The 22,691-nt window shown below is 43.4% G+C and overlaps 1 protein-coding gene across 2 annotated transcripts in view; it reads left to right on the top strand.

Annotated features, from left to right (window-relative positions):
* The window catches only part of LOC122817656 (scaffold attachment factor B2-like), a 1,188,489-nt gene that overhangs the window by 27,931 nt on the left and 1,137,867 nt on the right, over positions 1-22,691 (top strand). For both annotated transcript variants that reach the window (XM_044090719.1, XM_044090720.1), the window contains exon 2: positions 17,087-17,174. In XM_044090719.1, coding sequence (XP_043946654.1) covers positions 17,087-17,174 — 88 coding nt within the window. The remainder of the gene's footprint in view (positions 1-17,086; positions 17,175-22,691) is intronic.

Genomic DNA, 22,691 nt, shown 5'->3' with positions numbered 1-22,691 from the left:
TAATCTCGGATGTATTATGCTGAGCAACTAGCCTGGAGGTGTGGACATCCTTAATGAGTATGTACACACCTGTCTTTGGTGTTTCGGTCCAGTGTTGGAGCCTGGTTAATGCATTGGGTACTCTCTGGAGCCTTGAACCAGGTTTCTGTCACTGCACAGATGTCAGTGTTCTCTTTTTAAAAGAGTACCTTGTGTGAATGCATTTTGAGATTTTGACTTCTAGCATTGAGTAGCATTACCTTCAGATTTTGCTTGCTTGTACCTGTTAAGGTGGTGAATTTGTCATTTGAACCTTGCCTAAAAAAAGCACTATAGGGGTGGCAAGAGCCTCAGCTAGTGTCAGGAATTCCAAGGTTGACTGGTGCAGGCCATCTCTGGCAAAGTGTCATGGTCTGTCAATCATGTCATCCCAGGCAGACAGATACTGGATCCCCTTAGAATGACACCAGAAGCTTAGCCAGTTGAAGTCATTTTGTCCTTGTACTGTTATTTTTCTGGGTAGTGGCAGGATGCTACTCTGGGCTATGGTCCTACCTACCTGGGCTACAAGATCGGAGAGCTCCTCCATGTCTCGCTTTTCATGTAGTCCAGGGTGGTACGTCTCGGGTCCTTAACACCGACATGGACAATGACAGTCATATTTGTACTTCTTGTGGAGTGACCGGAGTGTGTTGTGTGGCGGATCCTGGTGCCTGACAGTAACTTTCTCCTTGTTTAGCCTGGTGAGTGGAACGTTGGTGTGCCTGACTGTACAGTCACCTATGACAAGAGTGTAGGGTGCGTTGTTATGCCTTATGGGCTGTGGTTGAGTGGCACACTGAGTCTGCAGGCTGTGTCATTTGGGTTGCGTTGGGGGGTGGAGGTTTCTTGCTTGAATTTTGAGAGTCTCCGCAAATGTAGGTGTGTGATGTTCGTGTTTCACTGTTGCAGTCATTACTCTTGGGTTATCCTGCTGGTATGCTACCCGCGGTCAGCCTGAATTCCAAAGTCTTGGTCCGGCATCTGTTGCTGTCGCCTCTTCCTGACGTCTGTTTGTAAAAAGATTGCTAATTTGCCTAGGGTACACAGTAAACAAAAAGAAATCAAAACTAGTACCCTCTCGAGATAATATTCCTGGGTGCAAGCTTAAATACAACTGCCCCAGATGGCTTATCTCATGCCAGACAAAGGCAACTGACTTCTTACTTCAAACTGTTGGCAACAAAGACCCAGTTATCTGCAAGAAAAATTCTGCAGGCTTTGAGCTTCATGGCATCCTGCATTCTGCTAATTTCATATGCCAGACTGCATATGAGGAAACTACAATGGTGTCTAAAAAGTGTTTGGACTCAACATTGCCACAGCCTGGAAACATTAATTACCCTCATTCCCTGTCTGCAACAGGAGTTTTGATGGTGGGCACAGGCCTGTCACCACAACAAGGGACAGCCATTCACTTTACCCCCAGCCAGGCAGACACTAACAATGGATACCTCAGATAATGCCTGGGGGGGCCCACGTGACAGGAAAATGTGTTCAGGGCACATGGCCCGCAAGCCAGATGCATCTTCATATCAATCAGAGATGCTAGCTGTTCAAAATGCCCTGACAGCTTTCAAGGATCTACTTCATCCAGGACAACTACTTATAGACTGACAATACTACAGTCATGTGGTACATCTACGGACCCTGGTAATTACCGCCCCATAAGCTTAACAAGTCTAGTCTGCAAAGCTATGGAGAGAATCATAATGGAGCTCATAAACAAAGATATAGGGGACTTGCAGACATTGGACCCGACCCAGTTTGGCTTTGTCAAGGGAAGATCATGCCTTTTGAACTTGGTCGACTTCTTCGAAACAGTCACCAAGGCCATTGATGAGGGAAAGGCAGTCCATACAGCCTACCTTGACCTTGCAAAGGCTTTCGACACAATACCCCACTCGGGTATTGTAGAAAAACTTACCAGCTTAAATGTAAACCCATATGTCACAAGATGGGTTGCAAACTGGCTTAAGGACAGAACCCACAGGGTTAGAGTTGCTGGCGCTGTGTCAGACTCCAAGCCGGTCACAAGTGGTGTCCCACAGGGCTCGGTCCTTGGCCCCCTATTGTTTGGCATCTACTTCTCAGAAGTACAGGCCAACATAGGAGGACTTTGGCTGACAAAGTTTGCAGACGACTGCAAACTGGGCGCCATAGTGGAAAGTGCATCAGACACGGATATCCTTCAGAAGGGACTCACGGAAACAGCTGGTGCCAGAGCCATGGCCTGAAGTTAAACGCCAAAAAATGTATAGTCATACCCTTCGGGAAAAACAAGGTATCCCCAAGCTACCATATAGGTGGCAATCCACTAAGCACAGAAGAGGTTATCAGGGACCTGGGGACCCAGGTTGACAGTGGCCTTTCTTTTGACACTCACATTGCTAAAGTGGTTAGAAAGACCTTCTACATTGCCCACCTGATCATGAAGGGATTCACATCCAGATCTAGTGAGGTTATTGTTCCCCTGTACTCTTCACTTATCAGACCAATGATAGAGTACAATGCCCCATTCGGGATGTATCTCACCCGACATCTGCAGCAATTGGAGAGACCCCAAAAGTTCCTCACCAAAAGGATAAAGGGACTCCAAAATCTGTCATGCTGCCAGATTGAAGAATCTCCAGCTCTATTCAGTCGCATACCGTCTGCTCAGAGGTGACATGTGCCTGACATACAAGGCCATGTCCAACCCGGAATTAATGGACATGCTCCACCTCAAAAAATCCAAATCCACCAAAACCACTAGAGCAAGCGATTTAAACCTTAGCACGGATATAAATAGGACGTGCTGGAGGGATAGATTTAGAGACTCCCTATGCTGTGGAATAAAATCCCAGTCCATGTGAGGCAGAGCACCTCGCTGACTCTGTTCAAGAGAAATCTAGACCTGTGGATGGGAGATCGTAGGTTTACCCCGGGAATCATCTCTGTGTCACTGCTGGACAGAGGCACAACAAACTATTGGGCACAGCATTTTTTCATATAAGGGGTGGCGTAAGCCGCAAAAATTTGGGCTAGGCTTATAAATGCCTTAGGGCAGATAGCCTAGTATAAACCTATGAACCTATAAACAAGCAGGGAGGCACACATTCCTACCCCCTCTGCAGACAAGCCATGACTTTGTGGGACACAGCATTGACTTATCAAGTTCACCTGCAAGCACAATTTCTGCCACAAAATATGAATACTCTGGCAGATGAAGTAAGCAGAAACTTCATGGATCCTCACGAGTGGAAGCTGGATCTACAAGTCTTCAACATAACGTGGAAATGGGGATGCGCAGACCTAGATCCATTTGCCTCCCCTCACAACTGCACGTGGAAATGGGGATGCGCAGACCTAGATCCATTTGCCTCCCCTCACAACTGCCAACTACAGAGATTCTGCACAAGGACTTGTCACAAGCAAGCATGGAAGGTGGATGTCTTATCTTTCAGCTGGAAAAACCTAACAGTATATGCCTTTCCTCCACTGCCTCTCCTCCCCAAGGTACTCCTAAAGGTCAAGGTCCAGCATGGACATTGCCTCAAATTCCTCACTTACTGACCCAACAAAACAATCTGATCCTGCACAGTCAACTCGGAACCTTACACATCTGGCAGCATGGCAGATAATGTAGCCATTTGGAACACTCCTCTCTCCAAAGCTGTGATGGGTGTTATTTTGAAGGCCAGGAAGCCCAGTACCAGAAAATATTATGCAGAAAAATGGAAGAGTTTCTGTGCTTGGAACCAGGCACAAGGAATTGACACGTGTGTACCAAACATTCCTCGGATTTTACAATACTTAACTGAGATGCTGGACAAAGGCCTATCCTTCAATTAAGATCCATGCCCCTGCCATTTCAGCCCATTACAATACGGAACCACCTATCTTTTCTCATCCTTTAAGGCAGTACCTCAGAAAGGCCAAAAACATAAGACCTCCAAGGAGGGCACCAATACCTGCATGGGACCTCAATTATGTTTTGGAGAAACTCACACTGCCTCCTTTTGAGCCAGCCTCAACAGCTGATATAAAATTCTTATCTTGGAAAACAGCCTTGCTCCTAGGACTATCCTCTGCAAGACGAGTCTGAGTTACAGGCACTCATGGCTGTGGAACCTTTTATCATTTTCCATCCAGGCAGGGTTTCTTTGAGGACAAACGCAACCATTTATGCCTAAGGTGGTGTCCAGTGTGGCACTTAACCAAACCATTCACTTGCCTACCTTTTATCCAAACCCACAGAACAAGGGTTTGAGACTTTTACATTATTTGGACATGCACAGACAGCTACGCTTCTACGTGGACAGGACTAAAGCTTTCAGAAAGACTGAGCAACTTTTAATGGCATATGCTGCAGGATCACAAGGAAAGGCCATTTCAAAATGGATAGGCTTGCATTCATTTCTGCTATTCACAACATGGCAAATCAGTGCCTAAGGGCATTGGGCCACATTCAACCAGAGCAGCAGCCACTTCAGCAGCCTTCCTCCGAGGAGTATCAACCAGAGACATCTTAGAAGCTGCAACTTGGAGTTCGGTGCACACCTTTTTACAAAGCATTACTACTTAACCTCTCTACTCTAAATCTAGAGCAGGCTTTGCCACTGCAGTTTTGCATGGCCTCGTAGCCTCTCCTAATCCTATTTAGCCCCAGCCCACACATCTGCAATTTTGGGATTCAACCCAAGAGTAATGACTGCAACAGTGAAACGCAATGAACATAGTACAGTTGTGTATCTACCATAAATGTAGATGTTAGTGTATTCACTGTTGCAGTCCAGGTTGGCCTCCCACCATCCCCCTTTTCGTTTGCTCAGTCTTATCTGTACTTCTCTAGTCTATACAACCTATGTGGTATATTTGCTTGTAGATGAAGGAAATGATTACCTTAGTGCATGCATGTTTGTTGGCATAATTATTTAGCCTACCCTTTTGGGGGCACCTGACATCTGGGGCAAGAAAAACTGAAGAAAATGGCGTCTGCTGCATCTTTTATACCCCTGCTGCACTGATGTCAGGGAAGAGGTGACAGCAACCGACGCCGGACCAAGACTTTGGAATTCAGGCCGACTGCAGGTAGCCTGCCAGCAGGATAACCCAAGAGTAATGACTGCAACAGTGAATACACTCTAACGTCTACATTTATGGTAGGTACACAACTGTACTTTTCTGTGTGGTGGTGTAGGTTTTGGGGGACTACATGATGAGTGGGTTGTGGTGCAATTGTTTGCCTTCTCCTCTTGACTGTCTAGTCCAGTCTTGTATGAATAGAGCTTTGCTTCCAGTATGGCTATATAAGTGCATGTCTCAACAGGTTGTAGTGTTGGATGGTAGGAGGAGAGGGTTGTCTGTGTACACGAGGCAATTGCTGCATTGCCTCCAAGATGCCCATATTCATCGGGTAGACAGGAAAAGAACACCGTGAGCTGACTCTAAGACATGCATGGATAGGTACTAAAAACGGTTTTCCTCTAGACAAGTGAGGAAAGTTGAGTGCTGTAGTAATTTGTAGCTTGTAAGCACTAAATTGGTGGCTGAGCTCAAAGATACTAAATAACTGGCTCGTTCTAAGGGAAATTTTGAAGAGCAGACTTTATGGCACCAGGAACAGTTTAACCTTAACTAAGCAGAGATGCATAGTGTGTTTTTTTTTTTTTTTCGTTTTTTTATAAATAAAAAAAAACGGAGCAAATGGATTTTAAACAAATTTAACCAATAAAAATGTAAAAACAGAGCCCTGTTACAGCCGTCTTCTGTCAGACAATTTCTAACTGCACACTCCTGCCACTAGGGTGCAGGGGAGCCTTCTCCAAAACAAAATGGTGTGGATTAGCGCTCAAGTTATATAAACAAAGCTAGATTCAGCAAGGCTGAATTTAGTCTATGCTACAGCAAACAAGGCGGACCATTATCAGAAAGAAACAGTTCAAATAAGCAGGCACAGTAAGCCCTTAACCCGAAACTCCCAGCTCAGAAGGGCAGAATCTGCCCTCTCCTCCCCCAAGAGTGCAGACCACACCTTCTTAATGTAAAATAACTAGCCCAGAGCCCAAGTGCTTAAACCAGAGCTAATGCATTTTTAGAATAACGGACACTATGCCTTCAATCAGCAGCTCCCATCTTGGAGACATGCAAGCTACCTGTGCTGCCACAACAGTGCAGACCACAAATATTTTAATGTAAAACTGGTCTGAAGCCCAAGTGCTTCAACCAAAGGCTTAGAGTAACGGTTACAATTTAGTCAGGCTACTGTTTGTCTTTTTAGCTTTTCCCAGTTAGGGGTTGCCACAGTGGAACTCTAGTCCGCTAATGATTGGCAGTAGATTTTTATGGTGCAGAGTTGTCAGCCCAATGCCCAACCTTCAGCAAAGGCATGCCCATTCACACGTGTCTTGAACGCCACTCGACTGCGGGGAGGACATGCAGACTCTACACAGAAGGCATTCCAGCCAAGAATCAAACTGGACAGCCTCTTGCTGTGAGGGAACAATGCTACCGCTGCACCACCGTGGTAATCGCAATTTAATCTGGCTACTAACGAGCAGTAATAAATGGAGAAGAATAAATGCAATTTAGTACTTAAGAACTAGCAGCAAAATAAGGTTGGAAGAAACACACAGTAAAAGCAGATGAATAACGTGTAATTTTTTTATATAACAAAAGAAAATGAGCAAACTGACTTAAATTACCCAATTAACCTGAGCCCTTTTCCAGCAGTCTTCAATCGGACAAGTCTAACTGCACACACTTGCTACTAGGGTGCATGGGAACCTTCTCCAAAAAAGATGGCCTGGATTAGTGCTCAAGTTATGCAAACAAAACTAGCTTCAGGATGCCAGAGTCTACTCTACGCTACAGCAACTAAGGCGCACCAATTTCAGAAGGAAACAGTTCAAATAAGCCGGCACAGTAAAGCTTTTAACAAGAAATTCCCAGCTCAGAAGGGCAGAATTTAGGTTCTCCTCCCACAAGAGTGCAGACCACAAACCTTAATGAAAAATAACTGGTCTGAAGTGTAAGTGCTTTAACCAGAACAAATACACTTTTTAGAATAACAGACTGAGCCCTTAGTCAGCAATTTCCAACTTAGAAGGGTGTAAGCTACCTGTCCTGCCACAGTAGTGTAGACCTCACAAACCTTCTAATGTAAAACTAGTCTGGAGCCCAAGTGTTTAAACCAAAAGGCTTAGAGTAGCAGTTGCAATTTAATCAGGCTACTACCAAGCAGTAATGGAGCAGTATAAATAAAATTGAGTAGTTTGTGGGTTGGCTTTCTTACATATTCTCTCTGTATTAAGTAGAGTGAACACCAGACTGGGAGGGGTGTCCTAGATCAAATAAGCCACCAACTATAACACCACCTCAAGAATAGGGTGGGGGGAGGGGGAACGTTTCAGGACAGATGAGAAACTGAAAACCATGCCAGAAAATATATAAAAAATTCAGTCAGGCAAAATTTAAGACCATGCAGAACTCTGAAAGGTTAAAATGCCAAGAAATATACTTATCAATTAGCGATGTATTTCCAGATTGAGAATCACGCTTCAGCCAGAACACCAGGAGTTATAAAGTATGTAATGTGTGTATAAAAAATCCCAAGAAGGTAGCAACAGGAGCAAACACAAACGTCTGAGGAAGCGGACCCTGCTCCATGAAAGCGCTTACGTTTTTGGTGTGTGTTAAATTGAGTTTGTGATCATTTTGACAACTATTGATGATATTTTGTTCCTGTTGTTGCTACCTTCTTGGGATTTTTTTTTCTACGTTTGCTGGGTCTCTATTGATTCTGGAATATATATATATATATATATATATATATGTATATGTGTGTGTCATATTAGAAATCTGGGAAATTCATCCCTTTCCTCTCTCTAGTGTGATCTGAGTTGGAATATGTAGTCAGGGTGTGTGGGGATGACGGGGGGCTTGCCCCCCTGCAAAAACGTAATGAGGTGTAAGAGTTTAGTTTACTTGCAGTCCTACACAGACATTATGTGATGTTAGATTAAACGCCAGCCAACTGGTGAAGAAAGCGCACCATCACCATCTGGGAAACCATCAGATCGCCATCTGGCGCACCCACCATCTGGGAAACAAAAAAAAAAATTAAGCTTGTTTCCTGCCTTTCCTGTTAAGTGGTATAGACTATTTGTAGGCTTCTGTGCCCCCAAGCCCTTCTGTGTTGGAGGGAGGCCTTCTAGCTTAGTTTTTTTGTTCTTGTAACTAGCCAGTTTTCTAGTTTCAGCACTGAAATCTGTTTCTTTGATCTCCGCACTTGTTCAGAAAAAAAAATAAACTTCATCTGCTTTTACTGTACTTGTGTTTCTACCTACTTTATTTTACTTTTGCATCATCTTAAAAGTACTCCATTGTATTTATTACTGCTTGGTGTAACTCATTCTAAGCCTTTTGGTTTAAACACTTAGGCTTCGGACCAGTTGTTTTGCACGGAGAGGGTTTTGTGGTCTGCACTGTAGTGGCAGAACAGGTAGCTTACATCCTTCTAGGTTGGGAACTGCTGATTGAGGGCTCAGTGTCTGTTATTCTAAAAGTGTATTAATTCTGGTTTAAGCACTTGGGCTTTCAGGCCAGTTATTTTACATTAAGAGGGTTCGTGGTCTGCACTCTTTTGTGGGAGGAGAGGCTGGACTCTGCCCTTCTGAGCTAAGAATTTCTGGATAAAGGCTTATAGTGCATGCATATCTGAACTGCTTCTTACTGAAGTTGGTGCGCCTTGTTTGCTGTGGCATAGACTGGATTCGGGTCTGCTGGATCTAGCTTTGTTTGTGTAACTTGAGCACTAATCCAGGTATTTAAGTATTCAATTGTATTTATTACTGCTTGGTAGTAACTTGATTAAAGTGTAGCTATCATTCTAAGTCTTTTGGATTAAGCACTTGGGCTTCAGACAAGTTGTTTAACATTAGGAAAGTTTGTGGCATGCACTGTGGTGGCAGGACAGGTAGCTTTCATCCTAAGTTGGGAACTGCTGATTGAGAGCCCAGTGTCTGTTATTTTTAAAGTGTATTAGTTCTGGTTTAAGGCCAGTTATTTTACATTAAGAAGGTTCGTGGTCTGCACTCTTGTGGGAGAAGAGGCTGGACTTTGCCCTTCTGAGCTGGGAATTTCTGGTTAAAGGTTTATAGTGCCTGAATATTTGAACTGTATCTTACTGAAATTGGTACACCTTGTTTGCTGTAGCATAGACTAGATCCAGGCCTGCTGAATCTAGCTTTGTTTATATGCTTGTTTGTTTGCTTATTTCCCTGGAACGCTAATTCCACCTAATAAGTGGATTCTCAGCGCTTCTGTGGATCACTAGTGATATCTGCATTGCTTACTGTACTTATTTCCTTGTTTCACTTGAAAGAAAGTTACTGTTTGTCATTTTTGCATTTAAGTTACCTGTAACACATTGCACTTAAGTTACCTGGCACTTGCTCGCTAAAGCAATTATATAAGTCAGCACTAAAAATTAAAAGCACTACACCCTCACTCCCCACTGGCCCTTGTTTTCAATTATTAAGGAATTCCCAACATTATTCTAGCATGTCCAAAGGTCAGTTGTCAATCTCCTCTCTGGTCCAGCTGGTGAATCTGAGAATCTTGAGGCAATGTTACAACTGCCTCATGTACACAGACAACACTCTCCTCCTCCCAACAAATTCCAACACATGAGAGATGCGACCATATAGCCTAACTGGAGGCTAAGCTCTCTCAACTCAGTACTGGCCTAACCAGTCAGGAGGAGAAGGAAACCACACTCACTACAATTCCAGTCTCACATAGACCTACCACGACAGCAAACCAAACACACAATCGCACAAAAACATACTCAGAGGCTCTAAAGATCTGCCTAAGCAGCAGAGACCTCCAAAGCAGACACCCAAGCAACCGCCTTTTTTAGGCAAGGCTCAAAAGACAAACCCACCTCCATAGGTATCACAATGGATAAGAAACTAAGAGTAATGCTACTCAACGCCAGAAGTCTAAACCTCAAGATGCACGCACTCAACTCTCCTTAGCATGGAGAACATCGATATCTGTGCAGTAACGGAAACCTGATTCAGGGCTCCCGAGAGCACCCCAGCACTACCAGGTTATACCTCATACCATGCTTTTCGGCCCCAAAACTTGGACCAAACCACAAAAGGAGGGGGAGTATCGATATTCATCAGATACCCACACCTCCAGGTTAGTGGCAAAGCACGAAGCATCAGAGACCATCCATGTGCAACTAACAGTGGGTAAAACTGCCTTCCAGTTTATAGCCTGCTACAGACCACCCTCCCAAACCCAGGAACCCCACTCTGCCTTTCTGAGAACACTGGAAAATATGAAGGTCTCTCCAAACACCATTATATTGGGCGACTTCAACTACCCAAACATAGACTGGGAGCATTACTCTAGCTCCAACACCCTAGCCCAAAGGTTCCTAGAATTTATAAATTCAAATGCTATGGAACAACTTGTACCACTCCCACAAGAGGGGAAAACATACTGGACCTAATCATCACCAACATGGGGACTCTATGCTCCAGACCAGAAGTGTATCCCTCACTGGTAAGATCAGACCATAAACTAATCTCACTGGATATTCACATCCCGACCCCACCCCCTGCCCAGAAAACCACAGTGAAAACCTTCTCTAAAGCAATTTTCACACTCCTCAAAACCGAAGTGAAATCCTACAAAGCCTCCGGGCCTGTGTAAAATACGGCCCAGACCGCAGAATCCTTTATAAATGCATTCTATGAACACCTTCAGGAATGCATGGATCATGTGATCCCAAATAAAACCAAGACCCAATCCTCCAAAGGCAGGTGTCCTGTCTGGTGGACCCCAGCCATAAACTATACAATAGGAGGAAGCTAATAAATGATAGAGCAAAATCCCAAAAAGGAAGGCATCACTGATCAGTATTAGCAAAAAACTACGGTCACTCATAAAATTGTCTAAGGCCAGCTTCGAGAGAAAAATTGCACAGGACACTAAGGATAATCACAAGGCTTTCTTTAGTTATGTTAGGCACCTGTGTAATTCCCAGATATGCTCAGTAGTCCAAAATGACAAAAAATACACTGAACCCACAGACATTGCCAACATCCTAGCTGACGGGTTCTGCGCAAACTTCTACCCCCCCCCCCCCACCAAAAGGGCAAATATCTATCCCAGCAGAGTGCTGCCCCCCTGACATCTCAGATACTCTGGTAAGAGCCGCCCTCTCCAAAGCAAAAAACACAGCATCAATGGGACCAGACGGTGTCCCGGGCCGCGTCCTACATGGACTCCAAGAAGAGCTAAACCCAAACGTCTAACTACTGTTCAATCTCAGCCTTACTACAGGATATGTGCCCAAAGAGTGGCGTACAGCAACAGTGGTTCCTCTCCATAAAGGTGGTGCCTCAACGGATCCCGGAAACTATCGCCCCATAAGCCTGACTAGCTTGGTCTGCAAAGCTATGGAAAAGATCATCATGGACCTCATAAATAAAGATATTGGGGACCTACAGACACTGGATCCTACCCAGTTCGGCTTTAAGGGCAGATCCTGCCTCTTAAACCTGTTTGATTTCTTTGAAACAGTCACCAAGCCCATTGACAAGGGGAAGGTGGTCCACACAGCCTACCTGGACCTCGCAAAAGCCTTCGATACAATTCCCCACTCGGGCATTATAGATAAGCTCACCAGCTTAAATATAAACCCCTATGTCACTAGATGGATTGCAAATTGGCTCAAGGACAGAACCCACATGGTTAGAATTGCTGGAGCCATGTTAGACTCCGAACCAGTTGCAAGTGGTGTCCCACAAGGCTCAGTTCTGGGACCTCTCTTGTTCGGTATATATTTCTCTGAGGTACAGGCCAACACGGAAGGACTGTGGCTGACCAAGTTTGCAGATGACTGCAAACTGGGCGCCATAATCGACTCTCCAGCCGACACAAGCATCCTCCAAAAGGGCCTCATAGAAACCGACAACTGGTGCCAGAGCCATGGCCTCAAGCTAAATGCCAAAAAGTGTATAGTCATCCCCTTTGGCAAAAACAAAGTGCCCACAAATTACCACATGGGTGGTAATCCATTAAGTACAGAAGAAGTAATTAAGGACTTGGGGACCCAAGTTGATAGCAATCTCTCATTTGACAACCACGTGGCCAAAGTGGTTAGAAAAACATTTTTATATAGCCCACCTAATCATGAAGGGATTCACATCTAGATCAGGGGAGTTCATCGTGCCTCTTTGTACTCAATTATGGGCCTGATGAGGGATGAGTAATGCGCCCATAATTGAGTACAATGCCCCTTTTGGGATGTACCTTACCAGACACCTGCAGCAACTGGAAAGACCCCAAAAGTACCTCACCAAGAGGATCAAAGGGCTCAAACAGATGCCATATGCTGCCCGGTTAAAGAAACTCCAGCTCTACTCAGTGGCATACCGCCTGTTCAGAGGCGATCTGTGCCTGACGTATAAAGCCATGTCCAACCCGGAATTAATGGACATGCGGCACCTCAGAAAATCCCATCGAGTTGCGTGCTCGAGAGACTTGAACCTCAGCACTGAAATAAATAGGACATGCTGGAGGGACAGATTCATAACCCAGTGGCTCCCTTCACTCTGGAATAAAATCCCAGTCCAGGTTAGGCAGAGTCCCTCATTGACTCTCTTCAAGAGGAATCTTGATGAGTGGATGGGAGATCGTAGGTTTACCCCGGGTATCACTTCTGTGTCACTGTTAGAGGCACAGTATACTAACCTCGAAAAAGGGCATAGCAAAATAAATTTAAAATGGGTGGCGAAAGCCAAACACTTTCTGGCTAGGCTTATAAATGCCCTAGGGCAGATAGCCTAGTATGAACCTAATCACCTCCACTTTTTAAGAAGGCTGAAAAATTCCTCCTCATATTCTCTCCACCTCCTGTAGAGGTGCAGTAGAGCATCCTTGCCTGCAGCTTCACATTGTGGTTTGGAAGCTGCACAGTTGCAGAAAGGAAGGTGCTATAAGGGTGGCAAGGGTTGCAGAGAAATGTAATGGGGTTCTAGTCTTCCATCAGTACATCTTTATTCTGTAAGAAGCATCCGAAAGGCCATCAGAATAATGCAGGACAACATGTTTCCTGTGCATTGACTGTTTAAGCATCTGCCATCGGGCAGGAGATATCGCAGCATCTGCTGCAAGACTACAAGATTCAGTTTTTACCCTTAGACTTCTGAACTCTGGCACTAGTCCCAGGGGTCTGGGCACAAGTAAATTTTTATTTTTGCAGTATGTACTTGACTATTATTTAACTCACTCAAGTGCAATATTGGACAAATAACTTCGGCATTTCACTGCATAGTGTGCTTTGTTCTATTTTAAATAGGTTAGGAGGGTGGTGGTCTTGTATGAGTGTTGGTAAATATCTCTGCTCCTTCTTGGGTGTATAGGGAGTAGTATTGTATTTGTTCGTTATGTTTATTTCTATACTTGTATGCGTTTCACTTTCCTTTTGTAATCTCCAGAATTGAGCTGATGCACGAAATTTCGTTTAGGCTGCACGTGTGTAGTTCTAAATGACAAAGCTTACTAGACCAATGGCCTGTTGAGTTGTTTATTTTTTTGAGGTGGACATGTGGTATTCATGCTACCTAGGGGGGGGGGAGTTTGGTCAGGGCTCAGAGGAATTTCCCTACTCTTTGGTAAGTGGCGGGATCTTTTACATCTACCATGCTGCCACTAACTTTGTATTGATGGGGTCTTTGCCTAATGTCTCATCTGAGTGAGTGTAATAGTGTTCCATGTACTGCATTTCTAAGTATAGTTGTGACTAACCGTATACTAATTAAGTAAATAACTAGTATTATACCATGATCCCCCCAAAACGTGCACGCTGATTGGCCAGCGTGCCAGTTTTAAATCGAGTTATACTAATGGAAAAAGGTCCGGTCGCCCGGACTTTTTTCCATTTAGTATAACTCGTTTTTTTAAAACACTGTCTCGCTATGTTAAATGGGTTTAACATATGAGACAGCTTTAAAATAAGCAACTGAGATCTCCGTTGCTTATTTTAAAGTTGTCTATGTTAAACCCATTTAACATAGCGAGACAGTGTTTTAAAAAAAGCAACGGAGATGTCCATTGCTTATTTTAAAACTGTCTCGCTATGTTAAACTCATTTAACATAGTGAAACACTAAAAAAAAAAAAAAAAAAGCAACGGAGATCTGGCTTTCTCCGTTGCTTTTGCCCTCAGCTCTGATGTACTGCGCAGGCGCGCAGTACATCAGAACTGCCGCGGATGCCAGACATCTGCGGAAGGGCAGTAAACAGGCATTATACTATGCCATTATTTAAGAAAAGTAATAGTTTCTTTTCTTAAATAATGTCATGGTATAATAGCAATAACCCACGCCTGGGTGTGGGTAATGCTAAATTTACCCACGGTTTGCTTTGTTTGGTCCCTCGGGACCAAACCACGCCAACCGTGGGTAAATTTAGCATTACCCACACCCAGGCGTGGGTTATTGCTATAGTCCGTAATGCATCTTTACAGTTCTCTTTACATCTTTATCTTTATGCATACATTTAGAGAGGAGGATTCCAGCAAAATAAATGTAGGTTGAGGTCCCTCTGAATAGAAACTACAGATGGACCAGAAATTTGAATAGGAATAAGCTACCTGGGTGCATTTTAAATTTTGCCTTAAAGTTTTGTTATGGTTTAGCTTGGAGATTATATTAGAGTTTGAATGCTTTTACTAAGAAGAGAGTGTTGCCATGTCTATGTGCCATTCTTTGTTGGGCTCAAAGATGATGGTGAGATCTGACGTTCCTGTCTGGTGTGTACCATTTGGAGGAAGTTCATGATGGATGATACTATTACAGGTTGGTTTAAGATTTTAATAGTCACTTTAACTTCATGTGGACGTGGTTTTGGAAGTTCTTGTGGAGGAATGGGTTTCTTTTGTCGCATTTGCTGTCATGTTGAGACATTTTGTTGTAGCTTTGCTCTAGTTTTTACTAGTTGCCTTATTTGCAAGTTGTTGAGTATGGGGTATGTGTATTGCAGGCAGGGTAGCAGAAACAATTTGGCAATGACTATCTGTTGTAAGTGGTGAGGTATGATGAGGCTGTGTGAAGTAGGCAAAACTTGCAGTTGTTTGGAGGGTGTAATGTTTTGGAGTTTAGTCAAATTTGTATCTGATTCCAAAGAGCTTCTTTTGTTTGTGTGTGTTAGATGTTCCATTGTTGATGTTGGCTACAGACCTTTTTAAGCAAAATGGCTGTTTTTTAGTTGGCATGAGAAGGATCAGTTGCTTGTTTGGGATATGTGCTGGTGCTCCTTTCAGGTTAAGTTTTGAAGCAACAAGGGAAATGTGGTGCTCTCTGTTATTGTCATATAATTACTGATTTCTAAGAAGGGTTTTAGTTTCATGTAGTGTGTGTTTTTTTTTTTTTTTTTTTTTTTTTTTTTCTCACATGTATTCTGTTGTGCTTACTGTGCGAGATTTCAAGAGAAGTAAAGAAGACTGAGGGAGGAGGACTGGGGCCACCCACACACACGCTGTCTATCTTAGACCAGTGGTAATTTGGTCAAGTGGCACTGGATTCTGACAGTTTTTTTTCTGGCACTGATCCCTCTGTTATGCCCCTACTCTACTGATACTGTCTCCGGGATATTTTTGTACTCGAGATGTTTACCTGTTGCTAGCTAAATCCTGACTGTCTATGATGTCAAGATATCGGTCATTGGTATACCTGGTGTTCTTCCAAGCTTACCATATTCTGTACTTTGAGATTTTAAATCCTGTACATTATGGAACCTTCAAAAAAGCTCCCTGTTGTGGTTGTGTATGGTGTAAGGAATGACGTTCTGACTGAAACTGAAGTGACTTGAGTTTTGTGAACTTGTGTGCTGGGTGTGTGAGGATAGAAATAAGTAACCGACACTACTACATCTATGCTGAGGAGGGGAGGAAGTGGTGGTGCTACTTGACTGTCTCATCACCACCGTGCAATTGGAGGTTTACAAGGCACAAAGAGGATCTGATAGTTGGGCTTGGCCCTCCCAAACTGGTGATGGGTAGTCTTCATTAGTATAGGAGTGGTAACGGGTGCCTGCCTGAGCACACACAGAGGTTGTACTAGTTCCCACCCACAGTGACATGAGTTTGTCAACATGGGTGGGTTTAGGTGTCTAGGATGACTGCTCTTTTGTGGTCAGCTGTCATCCTCACACTAGGAACTCCACTGGTGAGGGAAAAAGTTGTCTCTGGTATTGTAATTGGAGGCTTGATGGGCAGCGTGTAGATTTGTAAATAACCTGGGAAGGAAAAAAGCTCTTAGGAAATCAGGGTGGACACTAGTACAGTCTGATTCCTGACACATCTAGCGCCTCTTTCATGTAGGTCTAGGAAGCTCAAAGCAGTTTATTTTAAGGACAGGGTTCCCCAGCTGGTGCACCTGACTCCTTGGAGTTCTGCTGTGTGCTTCCTGTCAAGAAAGTTGGTGTGCAGAATTCCCTCTGCTGCTGTAGTAGCAGTTGTTGGCAGTGCTGTGTTTGCTTCCGTTTTTGGATGTTGTAATTTGCTTAAATGAGCAATGTAAAACAAAAAAAATTGTTTTCAACAAGAGTAAGAAGTTTTCGATGTTTAGTCTTAAGGAGCCATAGACAAGGGAGACCTGACATAAGAATTTGTATGTGGCTCAAAAGGAGACAACAGAATTATTTTTGGGTACATATTTCAGACAAGGTGTATAAAAACAATACAGCTCTGTATTTACTTGACTATTGGAATTAATGTTGTCAAGCCCTTGGTTTACATCACCAGTAACATCCTTATGATGCTTATTTTTGTCCACAACTCCTTTTTCCCATTTTTGAACAAGGGGTCAGGGTGTCACTTCCAACAGTGACCATCATTTAGAGGCAAGGTTGTTTTTGTACACCACAGTCTCACCCACACATGTACCTATGGCTAGTTTAGTGTGTCCAGTCCACCTACTGCATGTCTTTGGAATGGGGGAGGAAACTCGCACAGTTCAACATTCAACATTTTCAGTTCTAACCAAATCTCCTTTCTTTTGCAGGCAGTAGAATCGGAAGGTGGAAATCCTGATGAAATCCAGATTTCACAAGAAACCCCGTCTAGGAAAAATCAGAGAAGAAGTGGAAAGGGTGTGTATTTGTAGTCTTCTGTAGCACTAGGCTTTAAAACTTGTTTTGACTTGTTTGCTGGTCACTTATCAGTGCAGAAAATTTTAGATTTGTGCCAAAAAGATGGTGTTATGAGTTGGGTCACTGTATTTTTTATTTTCTGGTTGTGGGAAATGCAGTGGAGGGAGTTTGGTCAATGGATTTCTGTAGCCGTGTTGACTAGTTAAATGTGTTAGTGGGATTGTTCTTGTTTTACCCCAAACTGCTGCTAGGACATGGTTTTACAGTTTTCCATGCACTTAAATTTCTTCATGGCAACCAAAAGGAATCCTTTGTGATGTAGTTAAACTTAATTTAATATGGTTTGATAACTTTTTATATAAATTTCGCATTTACAAACATATCACATGTATTCTGCACCATATAATGAAAGCAACGTTATGTACATTCAGTTCCTGCCTTCTCTCTTAAACCTTATTCCTCTTCCAAAGCATTTGTCTGCATATATTGTTCCTGCAATTGCCTTTTTTACGGTTTAATTTTATTGCTACTTTTTTTTTTTCCCTAAATGTCCCACTTAGAATGACTAAACCAACTACACTTTTATTTTCTAATTTATTGCCTTTTTGGCAGCCACCAGAGTTAAACTGAACAATTCCTTGTGTCCAGGGAGTTCACATCCCATATCTGTTCAAAAATATCATTCTCTTTGTTAGACTAGTTTTGCTTACCCAGTATTCCTGACAGAGTACTCTGTGGGGAATTTATAAAGGTGGCTTATATATGCTCTACTGTACTTCTTTGTTCCCCATTAGACCTCCAACATTTGCTGCCTTCCTGAAGAAAAATTCTGTGTCTGCTTCAGGTATAAAAAAATATGTATGCAGCAATTTCCAGGCAAAAATCCTAAGCCCTTTACATTTTGTTGCATATTTGGGAGCCATACGTATGTCCTGCCATTGTTTGCGAATTGTTTAATCTCTGCTATCAATCTTTTGATCATTACAGTAGTTATTGTGTAGTAATAATTTGTTGTACTAATTATCCCTTTTTAACATCTATTTTAGATTTTAGTTAACTCAAGTAGTGCGTGTCTTTCATTTAGGATTCCCCTGTTCCTTTCTCTTTGTCTCTACTCTGCCTCCCATGTCTTGTGTTGATATCTATCACTAGCTAGTGATCCAGATGTGTTCTTGGCCTCTTCTCATCCTGTCACCTTTCCCTCTCTAACTTTTTGTTTCTATTACATCGGTTCCTTTGCCACCTTCTTCGAATAAATTCCAGCCCCCTCTTTCCTTTTCTCCGTACCCCTAATTGCTGTCATCCCTATTGGCAGAATATCATTTCTCCATTCCTGTATTGGCTTAGTTTTTAGTATAGTTTCTGCTACTTTATGAATATAATCTGTAGCAGTTGTTCTCCTTAAAGACTACCAAAATCCCACCCTGTCCTTATTTCTTGAATCCCCACCCCGCATCGTCATAATCACCCCTTCGTACTTAAGAGTTGTAGCTTTTTTGCTTGTTTAATGTACAAGAACCTTAAGTGTGTAGCTTTTAAAATGTTGCTTCAAATCAAGTAACCCTAAACCACCTTGTTCTGTTGGGAGGATCCGCTTATCCTACTTGACTCTTGCCCCCCCCCCCCGATAAAACCCTTGAGCTCTACTATTCACAACTTGTACTGTGGTTTTAAAAAAATGCCTGACTTTTGTGTATAAAACAAAAAGGACAAAACATTTTACTGCTTATATCTTGCTGTGCATATCCATAGTTTGAGCTTCCAGTTCCTACCTTTTTTTTTGTGTGTGTGGAAAGTATCGTGCGGTGTACAAAGTCTTAACTTTGTGATGAGCATGTGAAGGACCAGGATTGATCAACATGTTTAAGCAGTGGTTTAATGTTGGGTTTGTCAAAGTTTTGTGTGGGGATACTATTCCAGGGTTTAGCAGTGTATTGGGAGTAGAGCGAGTCCTGCAACATTTGACTAATTTTTAAGTGATAAGAATTTAATAGAGCAGAGGTACCTTCCTGGCAAGTTTTTCTGGATGATGAATAAGTATACATACTGTAATTGTGAATGTGACGCCCCTGCACTTGGCCCAGTAATCAAGGAGCCTTAATCCTCACCACTAACACCAGTGAGGGATGTGCACTTTGGGAGGATGACAAGTACACACACGCACAGTAAAGTACAATTTCCCTTAAGAGCACATGGAGATCAGTCAGTCTGGGGCTGGCTTCTCCCTCTCTCTCTCCAGATCCCCAGTAAGACTCCCCACTGGCACAGCTTTAGGGTTAAGATCAGCAGATTGGTCAAGCCAAAACCTCCAGCACCCTCTCTGTCCAACCAATGCTTTGTGTCCCTGCCAAAGTAGCTGACACACACATACTTTGAGATTTGATTTATATACAAACATACAGACACTCCTGGGGAAGGCTGGCACAGGTTCACTAGCTATTCTCCCTTCTGCCCGGACAAAAAAGTAGGTTTCACTGCCACCAACCTCCCTTTATCGGCTACTGTAAGGCCATTACAAATGGTGACTAATTCTACTGTGTAATGTTACTATTATCCAAATGGTGTGTCCCAAGACTTTTAAGGCTATTTGTGTGGCCTGTACAGTGTCACCAAATACATATGCAAGTACTCTTAAGACCTTACATATCGCTAAACCAGCCACAATTTAAAGGTTTAACTGTATTTAATAATACAAGAACAAGACCATATTCTGTAACTCAACACAGTGACAACAGAGTTCCGAATCACTGGAAATATCTTAAAACAACGTTGCAGGGCAGTCTCGCATAAATACAGAAGGCATCTAAACTGATCTTACTATTTCCTGTCGATCTCTTAAGAGAAATACTCTTCCTAAATCTTAGAGCCAGGCAAGCTCTAAGTGCTGGATGGGTGTTTACAGATCCAGTGACAGGATAAAAAATGCCCGGGCTCACTGTCTGAGAGAGTTCTTTAATTACTGTCAAACATTTCTGCTGTCTTATCTCAAGAGTACATCATTCTTGTTACTTCTGCCTTTAGTTCCCAGGCTAACAGAACATTAACTTGCTACAGATCACCTGCCGTGTCTCAGGACCCCCACTCTGCATTCCTGAGAACATTGGAAAATGTAAAGGTCCTACCTAACCCCATGATATTGGGAGATTTCAACTACCCAGACATTGACTGGGATAACTACTCAAGTACAGACTCCTGCCCAACGCTTCCTAGAGTTTATAAACTCAAATGCCCTGGAACAGCTGGTCACCACGCCCACAAGAGGTGTCAACATATTGGACCTGTTCACCAACATGGGGGATCAGTGCTCCACACCAGAGGTAAATCCCTCGCTGGTAAGATCAGATCATAAACTAATCACACTGGACATCCACATCCCGACCCCACCCCCAGTCAAGGAAACCACTGTGAAAAACATTTCAAAAGCCAACTTCACACTTCTCAAGACTGAGGTGGAAAGTTTCAAAGCCCCTTTGCTAAAGGATAATGCTGCCCAAACTGCAGAATCCTTTACAAATGCGTTCTATGAGCATCTACAGCAATGCATGGATCGAACCATCCCAAGTAAAACCAAGACTCACTCCTCCAAATAGAGGAAACCAGTCTGGTGGTCCCCGGCCATAAATAAGCTGTACAACAGAAGGAGAAAACTATTGCAGGATACAGCAAAATCCCCAAAAAGGAAAGGCATCACTGATTAATATTGGCAAGAAATTACTTTCCCTCATACAATCATCTAAGGCCATTTTCAAAAGAAAAATTGCCAAAGACTCTAAAGATAATCACAAAGCCTTCTTTAGCTATGTCAAGAATCTAGGTGGCAACTCTCAGATATACTCTGAGCTAGTGCAAAATGGCAAAAAATACACTGAACCAATGGACATTGCCAACATCCTGGCAGACGGGTTCAGTGCAAACTTCACCCCCCACCCCCAAAAGGGCCCGTGTCCATCCTAGAAGAATGCAGAGCCCCAGACATCACAGACACGCAGGTAAAACAGCACTCTCCAAAGCTAAAAACACTGCATCAATGGGACCGGATGGTATCCCGGGCTGTGTCTTACACGAGCTCCAAAATGAACTAAACCCTCACCTAAATTCACTGTTCAAACTCCACCTTACCGCAGGCTATGTACCCAAAGAATGGCGTACAGCAACAGTTATCCCGCTCCACAAAGGTGGTACAACAGAACCTGGGAACTATCATCCTATAAGCTTGACTAGCCTGGTCTGCAAAGCTGTTGAGCGAATCATCATGGAACTCATTAACAGAGACATTGGGAACCTCCAGACACAGGACCCTACCCAATTTGGCTTTGTTAAAGGCAAATCCTGCCTCCTAAACCTAGTTGACTTCTTTGAAACAAGTTACAACGGCCATAGATGAGGGAAGGGTAGTCCACACAGCCTACCTGGACCTCGCTAAGGCCTTCGACACCATTCGCCACTCTGGCATCATTGATAAGCTCACCAGCTTGAATGTTAACCCCTATGTCATGATGGATTGCCAACTGGCTCACGGATAAAACACAACATGGTCATAGTTGCAGGTGCCATGTCAGACTCTAAACCAGTTAGAAGTGGCGTCCCACAGGGCTCAGTCCTGGGTGTCCCACAGGGCTCAGTCCTGGGAGCCCCTCATGTTCGGTATATATTTCTCTGATGTACAGGCGAGCACGGGAGGATTATGGCTGACCAAGTTCGCAGATTACTGCAAACTGGGGGCCATAATCTACACTCTGGGTGACACAAATGTCCTCCAGAAGGTTCTTAGAGACGGATACCTGGTGTCAGAACCATGGCCTCAATCTAAATGCCAAAAAATGCATAGTCCTCCCCTTTGGGGAAAAACAAAGTGCCCACGAATTGTCACATAGGTGGTAATCCACCAAGTACAGAAGATGTAATTGGGGACCCAGGTAGATGGCAACCTCTCTTTTGATAATCACATTTCCAAAGTGGTTAGAAATTCCTTCTATGTAGTCCACTTAATCACGAAAGGGTTCACATGTAGATCAAGAGAGGTCATTGTGCCCCTCTACTCATCATTCATTAGGCCCATAATAAAGTACAGTGCCCCATTTGGAATGTACCCTACTCGACACCTGCAACAGCTGGAAAGACCACAGAAGTACTTCACCAAGAGGATCATGGGCCTGAAACAGATGCCCTATGCAGATAGACTAAAGAAATTCCAGCTCTACTCTGTTGCTTACCGCCTGCTCAGAGGTGATATCTGCCTGACGTACAAGGCCATGTCCAACCCGGAATTAATGGAGATGCTCCACCTCAAGAAAACCAAATCTCTTAGAGCCACACGCTCCAATGAATAAAACCTCAGCATAACAATAAACAGGACATGCTGGAGGGATAGATTCCTGTCCCAGAGACTTCCCTCGCTCTGGAATAGAATCCCAGTTTGTTAGGCAAAGCCCCTCACTGACTCTTTTTAAAGAGAAATCTTGACGAGTGGATGGGAAATCGTAAATTTACCTCTGGGATCACTTCAATGGCCCTGCT

Source organism: Protopterus annectens, chromosome 13.part0, assembly GCF_019279795.1.
Source record: "Protopterus annectens isolate FY-2018-M chromosome 13.part0, PAN1.0, whole genome shotgun sequence".
Classification (NCBI taxonomy): Eukaryota; Metazoa; Chordata; order Ceratodontiformes; family Protopteridae; genus Protopterus; species Protopterus annectens.
This window is presented reverse-complemented; position numbering and strand designations above follow the sequence as displayed.